We start from the raw sequence: 12,074 nt of genomic DNA, 5'->3' as shown, positions 1-12,074 counted from the left end.
ACAGCAATGACGTCAAATTCGCAGCACACACTCAAAAACAGAAAGCTGATTGGCTTTTGCAAGTTGACCTAATTTGTAGTTTGTAATAACGAAAATTACAATTGGACTAGTAAAATAAAAACGACATCACCAAGAAAACCTAGCAACAACAACAAAAAAAGAATTTAAATTAATATTTGATTTAGCGTTACATGGACATCAGAAAAATAAGACCTGTGTAAAAATATTTAAGACCTAGAACAGCCAATTTAAGACTTTAATTAAAAGGCCCTAAATTTTGATTTTTTTTTTTTGAATTTTAGACTTTTTAAGACCCAGCGGAAACCCTGTAATAATGAAGTTTATTAACTAGGGATGTAACGGTATCAGAATTTCACGGTACGGTAATACCTCGGTATGAATGTCACGGTACGGTATTTATTGAATCATTTACAGGAAAAAACAAAACTTATGAAAATACTCCAAAAAAGTGCCAAAAGTGTCAATGACATACAAATTAGCCATCTATCTGTAAGCTTTGAAACAGGAACTTCAATTTTAATAACAAAAAATTATTAAACCATGTAAAAAAAATAAAGTTTCAATTTAGTATTGTTGAAAACTCATCACATTCAACATTTAATCACACTCAGCCCATCTACCCAGATGAGAGCTCTGCTAGTCGGACTTCTCATCAAGCATCTCCCGCTGGATCTAATCTCACTATATTTATTAAACGGGATATTTCATTTATCTTGTTGTCTTTATCTAACGACATATTCCCTGACTTTGGGCATTTGAATCTATTACTTGTTCTCAGGTAACGTGTTTTGGCTGAGCGCAAAGATAAGTTAATGATTAATGTAACCACGTACATTCTGTATATTGACTGATCGCTTGCCTTTATTTTCTATAATGTAGGCTATAAACTTATTGTATGTTATACTTTTAAAATGGCTATTATCGATTCTTAAAACTGATACTCAGCAAAAGAGAGGCTGTGTTTCGTATTTTCACTGAAATTGAAAGGAGGCAGTTGTTATCGGCTCTGTTTTGTTATAAATATCCACACAGTGAAGATGACGCTCATATATGCAGCACGACGCCTCAACATGTCTGCTGTCTAAGTTGCTAATATTAAAATGAAAATAGGCAGTTCCTTAAATCATGTTTACATTTTATTGTTGAGAAAGTGAAACAACGAAGCCATGTGAATGAAGTTATAAAGTACACTGTTCCCTTTGAAGATTTACCCGTGTCCTCGGTATAGTCTGCTTTTCCATATCAAACTGAGAAGAAGAGACTGCAGCCTTGATCAAACTTGCGAAGTCTGAACTTACACGGAGAGGATGCAGGACTGAACTGTGCGTGTTAGGCTACTTAATATTCAGGAAATGCCCCAATCAGAGAGGCGAACGTCTGCAGCCCCGCCTCCGTTTTCAGATGTCTCCGTTTTCCATCATCCACACTGAGACGGAGCAGCAGCGTTTCGGAATGAAAACAGCCTCTCCAGCGTTTTCGAAACGCTCCGTTTTCGGCGCTCGAGAACTCCGGCGTAGTGTGGACGGTTGGCGTAACCGTAGCAAAACTTATGCGTTTTCAAACTAAAATGCATTAGTGTAAACTGGGCCTTAGAGTTTTCCAGCTCTTTTCATCCCCGCTTCTAGCAGCACACTCCATTTCCGCATTACTGGATCTGTAGCAACAGACAGCAAGGGATGATGGTCAAGCATGGGCTGATGGGAATAGTAGTTTTCGCTACCTCCCGTTCGCTTCATTCGCCTGAGCAAATTTTCTCAGAAGACCTATAGTTTTACCGAGTCATGCGACTTCGGTAATATCGAAAAAAATTAATATTGCGGTATGACGGTATTTACAATACAGTTACATCCCTATTATTAACTACATGATATAGGTAATCCAAAACAAAACCATAAGATTAAAGAGTCAGTGAGATGGCAGGTGTTGACATGAGGACTCCTGAGTAGCCACAGCATCCTGGGGTAGCTAACATAACAACTTTTATATACCCATCGATGAGTAATGCCAATCTGGAGTCTTTGGGATCATCAAAGTGTAATAATATTGTATTGTAATACCGGTCGCTCTGCCTAAATCATAAAATATTCATCAAGTTTGTATTCTACATTTACATTTACATTTAGTCATTTAGCAGACGCTTTTATCCAAAGCGACTTACAAATGAGGACAAGGAAGCAATTTACACAACCAAGAGCAACAATGAATAAGTACTAAAGGCAAGTTTCAGGTCTGTAAAGTCTAAGAAGGGAAGTGTTAGTAGTTTTTTTTTTTTTTTTTTTTTTTTTTTTTTTTTTTTTGTACAATTAGTGTGATATTCAAAGAGGCAATTGCAGCTTAGGAAGTGAAGTGGAGACTAAATAGTTGAGTTTTTAGTCGTTTCTTGAAAATCGCGAGTGACTCTGCTGTTCTGATGCAGTTAGGGAGTTCATTCCACCAACTGGGCAGATTGAGCGTGAGCGTTCGCGAAAGTGATTTTTTCCCTCTTTGGGATGGAACCACGAGGCGACGTTCATTCACAGAACGCAAGTTTCTGGAGGGCACATAGATCTGCAGAAGTGAGTGCAGATAAGAAGGTGCTAGGCCAGAAGTCACTTTGTAGGCAAACATCAGAGTTTTGAATTTGATGCGAGCAGCAACTGGCAGCCAGTGCAAACGGACTAGCAGTGGAGTGACATGTGCTCGTTTAGGTTCATTGAAGACAACTCGTGCTGCTGCATTCTGGAGCAGTTGAAGAGGCTTGATAGAGTTAGCTGGAAGCCCAGCTAGTAGAGAGTTGCAGTAATCCAGTTTGGAGAGAACAAGAGCTTGAACAAGGAGTTGAGCTGCATGTTCAGATAAGAAGGGTCGGATCTTTCTGATGTTATAGAGTGCAAATCTGCACGATCGAGCAGTTCTAGAAATGTGGTCAGAGAAGTTTAGTTGGTCATCAATCGTTACTCCAAGGCTTTTCACCATTTTGGATGCAGTAATGGTTGCCCCATCCATCTGGATTGAAAAGTTATGGTGTAGAGTCGGGTTGGCAGAAACTACAAGCATTTCCGTTTTTGCGAGGTTCAGCTGAAGATGATGATCTTTCATCCAGTGTGAAATATCCAACAGGCAGGCTGAGATACGAGCTGGAACCGAGGGATCATCAGGATGAAAAGAGAGGTATAGCTGGGTGTCATCAGCATAGCAGTGGTAGGAGAATCCATGTCTCTGGATGACTGGTCCTAGAGATGATGTGTAGATGGAGAAGAGAAGTGGCCCAAGAACAGAGCCTTGAGGTACCCCAGTGTTTAGATGCTGTAGGTTGGACACCTCTCCCCTCCAAGACACCCTGAATGACCTGTCAGAGAGGTAAGATCTAAACCATTGTATAACAGTGCCCGCAACGCCCAGTGACTCAAGCGTAGATAGCAGGATCTGGTGGTTGACAGTGTCAAAAGCAGCTGACAAGTCCAGCAAAATGAGGACTGATGATTTAGAGTCTGCTTTAGCCAGTCTGAGATCCTCCACGACCGAGAGCAGGGCAGTCTCAGTTGAGTGGCCTTTCTTAAAGCCGGATTGCTTGTTGTCCATGAGATTGTTTTGAGTAAGAAAGTCCAGGACTTGATTGAACACTACTTTCTCCAGAATCTTGGCCATGAATGGAAGCAGGGATACTGGTCTGTAGTTTTCAAGTAGCGTATGGTCCAGGTTGGGTTTCTTTAGCAGTGGGGTTACCCTAGCCTGCTTAAATGTAGTGGGGAATAAACCAGAGTCAAGAGATGTGTTAATTATGTGAGTCAGTGTTGGTATGACTGCAGGAGAGATGGCTTGCAAGAGATGAGAGGGAATGGGATCGAGTGGACAGGTGGTTGCATGGCTAGATAGCACAAGTTTGGACACCTCAGACTCAGAGAGCTGAGAAAAGGAGGTGAGTGTGTGTGGTGTTGGTGTTGTATCTTGCGTGTTTGTTGTAGGTGCAGCAAATTGAGCACTGATTTTTGCAGTTTTGGTGCAGAAGAATGTAGCAAAGTCATCAGTAGTAAGTGTGGAGGATGCGGGTGGAGGAGGAGGATAGAGGAGGGAGGAAAATGTTTTAAAAAGTAGGCGAGGATTAGTGGCATTGTTGATTTTCAGACGGTAATACGTCTGCTTTGCAGAAGTAACCTCAGCTGAGAAAGAGGACAGAAGAGTTTGGTATGTTAAGAGGTGTGCAGGATTTTTAGTTTTCCGCCAAATTCTCTCTGCAGCCCGAAGTTTTGAGCGATGCTCACGGAGAGCATCCGAGAGCCAGGGTGCAGGAGGACTGGCACGGGCTGGCCTGGATGCAAGAGGACATAATCGGTCTAGACATGATGCTAGTGTGGAGCAGAGTGTATTAGTGGCACTGTTCGAATCAAGTGCAGTGAGTTTGCGAGATGGAGGAAGAGAGTCTGAAACAATGGTGGATAGTCTATTGGGTGAGAGAGATCGTAGGTTTCTGCGAAAGGTAACCAGTGTTGGAGTGTGTGGCGGCTCAGGAGTAATGTGGATGTTGAGAGACAGAAGGAAATGATCAGATATTTGTAGTGGAGTTACTATTGTTTGATCAGTGAAGCAGTGTCGTGTGTAAATAAGGTCTAGCTGATTACCTGATTTGTGGGTAGCAGAAGTAGGTGCTCTTTTTAGGTCAAAAGAGGCAAGCAGAGTCTGAAAGTCTGCAGCTTGCGGTTTGTCAACGTAAATGTTGAAGTCACCTAGCACCAATAAGGGAGTGGCAAAATTAGAAAAAGATGAGAGAAGAACATCCAGTTCATCTAGGAAGTGACCTAATTTACCTGGTGGGCGGTAGATGACAACCACATTTATGTAGAAGGGGTGGATAATGGTGACTGCATGGAATTCAAAGGAGCTGATTGTTGGCAGGGACGGTATCAGAGTAAATTTCCATTCTTTGGAAATTAGTAGTCCAGTCCCACCCCCTCTCCCTGTCTGACGAGGAGTGTGGGAAAAAGAGAAATTAGCAGAAAGAGTAGCATGTGTAGCAGTGTCCTCCGGCCTCAACCAGGTCTCAGTTAGAGCCATGAGATTATAGTCAGAATATGTAGCTATGGAGGTAATAAAATCAGCCTTGTTAACAGCTGATTGACAATTCCAGAGGCCCACGGAGAGAGAGAGTTGTGAAATAGTAGATACATGTATTGAACGAAGGTTGTGAGGATTACGCCTGCAGTGTACCTCCCGTGTTTTGCGAGTGTTAGTAACAACAGGAATTAGAAAACACATAATAAAAGTGCACTGACAACAAAAAATAAGTGTAAAGTAAAACAAGAAAGTAAAGTACTCAAGTGCTTTGTCGGTGTTCTACTTAAAAAAGTAAACGTAGTAAACTAGAAAGAATCTTGAACCTAAAATTAAAGAAACTTCACTAATAAAAGATGCAAAACAGGACAATTGAATGGGCTTTCTAAACTTGATGCCCTGGTATACTGCAAACTATCCGTCCTGGAGCTCCACCTTCTTGTTGATGTGCAGTGTCTTCCTAGTGATTTGTTTCTCGTTCAGGGAGTCAGACAGAGAACATAATCCAAAACAACACTAGCTACATGAATACACTGGAGAGTGGAGTACAGACGTATCCGCACCTGTACATTAACTTGCAAAGAGACGCAGAGGTGCTGTTTGCCAGATGTTTATGAAACTGTTCTTCTCTCAGTCGCCATCATTGTGTTTACAGTAAACGCAAAGAGTGCAACACATTTACAACCCACCTATTGCAGTGTAGGAGTGTTGGAAAACAGTACATCGCCACTCAGCCTTTTCAAACATTATTCAGACATGAAACATCCAGTGCATGAGAAAATGTTTTGCTGCATTCATGTCATGTGTGCAACTTTTTGTCCAATTCTGTAGACACTGATCAGATCTATACAGTTTCTCTCCAGTGTGAATCTCTCCTCGTCACAGTGTGAACACTTGTACGGTCTTTCTAGTGTGAAACATCTGGTGCAGTTTCAATTTTGTAATAAAAGTCTTCTCACACTCAAAGCACATATACTCCCACACCAGTGTGGATCTTCACATGTTCATTAAGGTTTGCTGATCAGTTGAAACTCTTCTTACACTAGCTATGTTTCCATCCAGCTATTTTATGCACGTTTTGCAAATGCGCATAAAAAAAAACAGTTGATGGAAACGCCATGATGCGCATAAATTTTGAAAATGTGCATAAAAAACTTATGCGCCTAACTGGGTAGGATAAACTTTTTATTCGATAAGAAAAGATGCGCATAAACTGCGATGGAAACACTTTTACCGCACAAACTCCAGCATGTGCATTAAAAAAGGTCATGTGATTTGTTAAAAGAGATCATGTGGTGCTTAAAATGTGTGAATGGATAAAACGTCAGGCTGAGCACATCATAAAACATCTGAAATGTTATTTTGGTCATTATAAAACGCCTTACCATTTCAGTATTAATGTTATTATATTATTAATGACCTCTAGCATCAAGAGCGCCTGTGCTCCGCATCTGACATCTTCAAACGCCACTGCACGCTCACTACTTGTCAGGATTGTCTTCTGTGGCGCATTTATTTAGAAAAGATTGATGCAGCTTCTCCTACTGCAGCAAATGCAGTTTTTACTGTTGATATTTGGCGCCAGTTAATCAGGAAGTGAAGTTTTGTTCGCTTTGACTCGTTGGATGGAAACGATGCTTCATTCGCACAACTTTTATGCTATAATCGAGTTTTGCATTTTTACATTTACATTTAGTCATTTAGCAGACACTTTTATCCAAAGCGACTTACAAATGAGGACAAGGAAGCAATTTACACCACCAAGAGCAACAATGAATAAGTGCTATAGGCAAGTTTCAGGTCTGTAAAGTCTAAGAAGGGAAGTATTTGTAGTATTATTTTTATTTTTTTTTTTTTTTTGGTACAGTTAGTGTGATATTCAGAGAGGCAATTGCAGATTAGGAAGTGAAGTGGAGACTAAATAGTTGAGTTTTTAGTCGTTTCTTGAAAATAGCGAGTGACTCTGCTGTTCTGATGCAGTTAGGGAGTTCATTCCACCAACTGGGCAGATTGAGCGTGAGCGTTCGGGAAAGTGATTTCTTCCCTCTTTGGGATGGAACCACAAGGCGACGTTCATTCACAGAACGCAAGTTTCTGGAGGGCACATAGATCTGCAGAAGCGAGAGCAGATAAGAAGGAGCAAGGCCAGAAGTCACTTTGTAGGCAAACATCAGAGTTTTGAATTTGATGCGAGCAGCAACTGGCAGCCAGTGCAAACGGACTAGCAGCGGAGTGACATGTGCTCGTTTAGGTTCATTGAAGACCACTCGTGCTGCTGCGTTCTGGAGCAGTTGAAGAGGCTTGATAGAGTTAGCTGGAAGCCCAGCTAGTAGAGAGTTGCAGTAATCCAGTTTGGAGAGAACAAGAGCTTGAACAAGGAGTTGAGCTGCATGTTCAGATAAGAAGGGTCGGATCTTTCGGATGTTATAGAGTGGGAATCTGCATGATCGAGCAGTTCTAGAAATGTGTTCAGAGAAGTTTAGTTGGTCATCAATCGTTACTCCAAGGCTTTTCACCATTTTGGATGCAGTAATGGTTGCCCCATCCATCTGGATTGAAAAGTTATGGTGTAGAGTCGAGTTGGCAGAAACTACAAGCATTTCCGTTTTTGCGAGGTTCAGCTGAAGATGATGATCTTTCATCCAGTGTGAAATATCCAACAGGCAGGCTGAGATGCGAGCTGGAACCGAGGGATCATCAGGATGAAAAGAGAGGTATAGCTGGGTATCATCAGCATAGCAGTGGTAGGAGAATCCATGTCTCTGGATGACTGGCCCTAGAGATGATGTGTAGATGGAGAAGAGAAGTGGCCCAAGAACAGAGCCTTGAGGTACCCCAGTGTTTAGATGCTGTAGGTTGGACACCTCTCCCCTCCAAGACACCCTGAATGACCTGTCAGAGAGGTAAGATCTGAACCATTGTATAACAGTGCCCGCAACGCCCAGTGACTCAAGCGTAGATAGCAGGATCTGGTGGTTGACAGTGTCAAAAGCAGCTGACAAGTCCAGCAAAATGAGGACTGATGATTTAGAGTCTGCTTTAGCCAGTCTGAGATCCTCCACGACCGAGAGCAGGGCAGTCTCAGTTGAGTGGACTTTCTTAAAGCCGGATTGCTTGTTGTCCATGAGATTGTTTTGAGTAAGAAAGTCCAGGACTTGATTGAACACTACTTTCTCCAGAATCTTGGCCATGAATGGAAGCAGGGATACTGGTCTGTAGTTTTCAAGTAGCGTATGGTCCAGGTTGGGTTTCTTTAGCACTGGGGTTACCCTAGCCTGCTTAAATGAAGTGGGGAATAAACCAGAGTCAAGAGATGTGTTAATTATGTGAGTCAGTCTTCGTATGACTGCAGGAGAGATGGCTTGCAAGAGATGAGAGGGAATGGGATCGAGTGGACAGGGGGTTGCATGGCTAGATAGCACGAGTTTGGACACCCTAGACTCAGAGAGCTGAGAAAAAGAGCTGAGTGTGTGTGGTGTTGGTGGTGTACCTTGCGTGTTTGTTGTAGGTGCAGCAAATTGAGCACTGATTTTTGCAGTTTTGGTGCAAAAGAATGTAGCAAAGTCATCAGTAGTAAGTGTGGAGGATGCGGGTGGAGGAGGAGGATAGAGGAGGGAGGAAAATGTTTTAAAAAGTAGGCGAGGATTAGTGGCATTGTTGATTTTCAGACGGTAATACGTCTGCTTTGCCGAAGTAACCTCAGCTGAGAAAGAGGACAGAAGAGTTTGGTATGTTAAGAGCTGTGCAGGATTTTTAGTTTTCCGCCAAATTCTCTCTGCAGCTCGAAGTTTTGAGCGATGCTCACAGAGAGCATCCGAGAGCCAGGGTGCAGGAGGACTGGCATGGGCTGGCCTGGATGCAAGAGGACATAATCGGTCTAGACATGATGCTAGTGTGGAGCAGAGTGTATCAGTGGCACTGTTCGAATCAAGTGCAGTGAGTTTGCAAGATGGAGGAAGAGAGTCTGAAACAATGATTGATAGTCTATTGGGTGAGAGAGATCGTAGGTTTCTGCAAAAGGTAACCAGTGTTGGAGTGTGTGGTGGCTCAGGAGTAATGTGGATGTTGAGAGACAGAAGGAAATGATCCGATATTTGTAGTGGAGTTACTATTGTTTGATCAGCGAAGCAGTGTTGTGTGTAAATAAGGTCTAGCTGATTACCTGATTTGTGGGTAGCAGAGGTAGGTGCTCTTTTTAGGTCAAAAGAGGCAAGCAGAGTCTGAAAGTCTGCAGCTTGCGGTTTGTCAACGTAAATGTTGAAGTCACCTAGCACCAACAACACATTTTTTTGCACATAAAGTTTATTCACATTTTTGGATGGAAACATAGCTACTGAGTGCATGTGAATGAGTTCTCTCCAGTGTGGGTCTTCATGTGTTTATTAAGGTCTGATGAGTTACTAAAACTCTTCCCACACCGAAGCTGCAGTCACACAAGAGTTTGAGCATGCAACATTCTGTTGTGTGGCACTGCGAAAAGGGGCAGGATTAAACAAGATGATTAGATATAAAAAAAGTGAGCGATTGGTCCATAATATACATTTCTGTCCAGAGAGGTCATGTTTTGATCTTCGATTGGTCTCACACAGTCAAGTGATATGATTTTGCAGGTCAGAGTTCACCAAACTTGAACTTTGCAACGCAGTGAACTGCAAAACTTGATACACGAACTTGCGTTTCATGTCTGATGCATTCACATGCGTATGAATGGAAGTCTATGAGGAGAAAAGTCTAGTGTGACCGTGGCTCAAGTGCATGTGAATGGTTTTTCTCCAGTGTGGATCCTCGTGTGTTTATTAAGGGATAATGATCGGCTGAAACTCTTCCCACACTGAGTGCATGTGAATGGTTTTTCTCCATTGTGGATCCTCATGTGTCTATAAAGGTTTGATGAGCAGTAAAAACTTTTCCCACACTGAGTGCATGTGAATGGTTTCTCTCCAGTGTGAATCATCATGTGTAGATTAAGGGATGATGAGCGGCTGAAACTCTTCCCACATGGAGTGCATGTGAATGGTTTCTCTCCGGTGTGGCTCATCATGTGTAGATTAAGGGATGATGGTTTGCTCAAACTCTTCCCACACTGAGTGCATGTGAATAGTTTCTTCCTAGCGTGAATCCTCATGTGTGGATTAAAGTTTGATGATTGGCTGAAACTCTTCCCACACTGAGTGCTTTTGAATGGTTTCTCTCCAGTGTGGATCCTCATGTGTCTATAAAGGTTTGATGAGCAGTAAAAACTCTTCCCACACTGAGTGCATGTGAATGGTTTCTCTCCAGTGTGAATCATCATGTGTAGATTAAGGGATGATAAGCGGCTGAAACTCTTCCCACACTGAGTGCATGTGAATAGTTTCTCTCCAGTGTGAATCCTCATGTGAATATTAAGAATGTGTTTTTTTCCAAAGCTCTTCCCACACTGAGTGCAGGTGAAATGATTCTTGTTTTTCCTTTTAAAAATAACATCAGTCTGTAAATGAGTATTTTCCTCAATTTTGACATGATGTTCCTCCTCTTTACTCCCCTCATTCTCTTCAATTAGGTCTGAAATAAATAAATACAACAGTTTTCATTAAGTCTTAAAAACTCTCATCAAAATCTGAAAAGTAAAAACACACTGGAAAGATTGGCTACACACACTGTAATTTGGATGCAAAATTAATGTAAAATAAATCAGATCATATTTTGTTTAGTCCATTACCGTGTATACATTTAAGCAGATTCAATTCAATTCATCTTTATTTATCTAGTGCTTTTACAATGTAAACTGTGTCAAAGCTGCTTAACATTGAAGTTATAGTAAATTGAAACTGTGTCAGTCCAGTTTTCAGAGTTTCTCATAACAGTCATTTTGGTCATATTAATAAAACAGAGATTTGAAAGCTGTAAATGGCCTATTTTTATTTGTATATATAATTACAAAATGTTTTTTTTTTTTTTTGTAAAGCAGACTGGGAATACTAGTCTATTCTGTGCCTGACTGGTAAACGCATCAGAAAAAAAGTCTGAGGTAACAGCTGAACACACAGCTGAATATTTGCGTCTCAGACATGAGACATACCTGTACAGCATCTGCATAAACGCTGGAACGTGCACCTTTCCAGAGATGTATAGTAACAAAGTAGAACTACTTCACTACTGTACTTAAGTACTAAAAGGCAGTATCTGTACTTTACTGGAGTATTGTTTTTTCTCCTACTTCCACTTTTACTTCAATATATATTTTTGATGAGTTAAATACATTTACTCCGATAGATTTTTTATGTGCTGCATCGTTACTCGTTACTATGGGTGTCAAAATGATCGATATCTGTTCAGTAATAGATCGTGACCGGTTATTCCATACTGACGTCATTTATCTCCTATGCGCGATGTCGCAAGGCGGCACAGCACACGAGCCACTATCTCACTATACTGAGAAATGCTGTAAAACTCCATCTCTGGAGATGGTGAATTATGTGGACATTATGTATGACTTGTAATCATATTAAATATTTTTTATTTTCATTAAGTAAAACTACACAAAATTTCCTGTAAGAGTTGGGTTTAGAGATTGGATTTGGGTTTAGAGCAATCGAAAGTACAGTTTGTACAGTATAAAAACAATTGTAACCTATGTAATGTCCCCACAATTCACAAAAATGTGTGTGTGTCTGAGAGAGAGAGAGACAGAGAGAGTATAGTATGTGAGTGAACATGCTGAATTATCTCATCCGTGAAGGGATTTTCTGGTAAAAGGGCCTGACGATGTGAGTTCTTGTACCATAGAAACTATTGACATCCATCAAATATCTACAAAAAACATGGCAGTATTTGCCATTTAAGAGGTTATCTTTATAAGTTGTGAGTTTCACACATTAGTTTTAAAAATTCATTATATTTACTCCGAAACTATCCTAAAAGTGTTAAAATATATATATATATATATACTTAAGAAATGATTTCAGTATATTCATGAATAAATAACAGGCTGTGTCATATTTATTCTGTGAATGATCAAAAGTTTAGATTTCTCAGCAAAATTT

At 41.0% G+C, this 12,074-nt stretch overlaps 1 protein-coding gene across 3 annotated transcripts in view; it reads right to left on the bottom strand.

The window, feature by feature from the left end:
* The window catches only part of zgc:174696, a 107,331-nt gene that overhangs the window by 86,473 nt on the left and 8,784 nt on the right, over positions 1 to 12,074 (bottom strand). For 2 of the 3 annotated variants that reach the window (XM_068220020.2, XM_073945606.1), the window contains one exon: positions 6,888 to 10,593. The exons of the other annotated variant lie outside the window; for it this stretch is intronic. In XM_068220020.2, coding sequence (XP_068076121.1) covers positions 9,797 to 10,593 — 797 coding nt within the window. In that variant the 3' untranslated portion in view covers positions 6,888 to 9,796. Of the gene's footprint in view, positions 1 to 6,887; positions 10,594 to 12,074 lie in introns of those variants that run through there. 3 annotated transcript variants of the gene reach the window in all.

The sequence above is a fragment of the Danio rerio genome, chromosome 4 (genome assembly GCF_049306965.1).
Source record: "Danio rerio strain Tuebingen ecotype United States chromosome 4, GRCz12tu, whole genome shotgun sequence".
Taxonomy (NCBI): Eukaryota; Metazoa; Chordata; class Actinopteri; order Cypriniformes; family Danionidae; genus Danio; species Danio rerio.
This window is presented reverse-complemented; position numbering and strand designations above follow the sequence as displayed.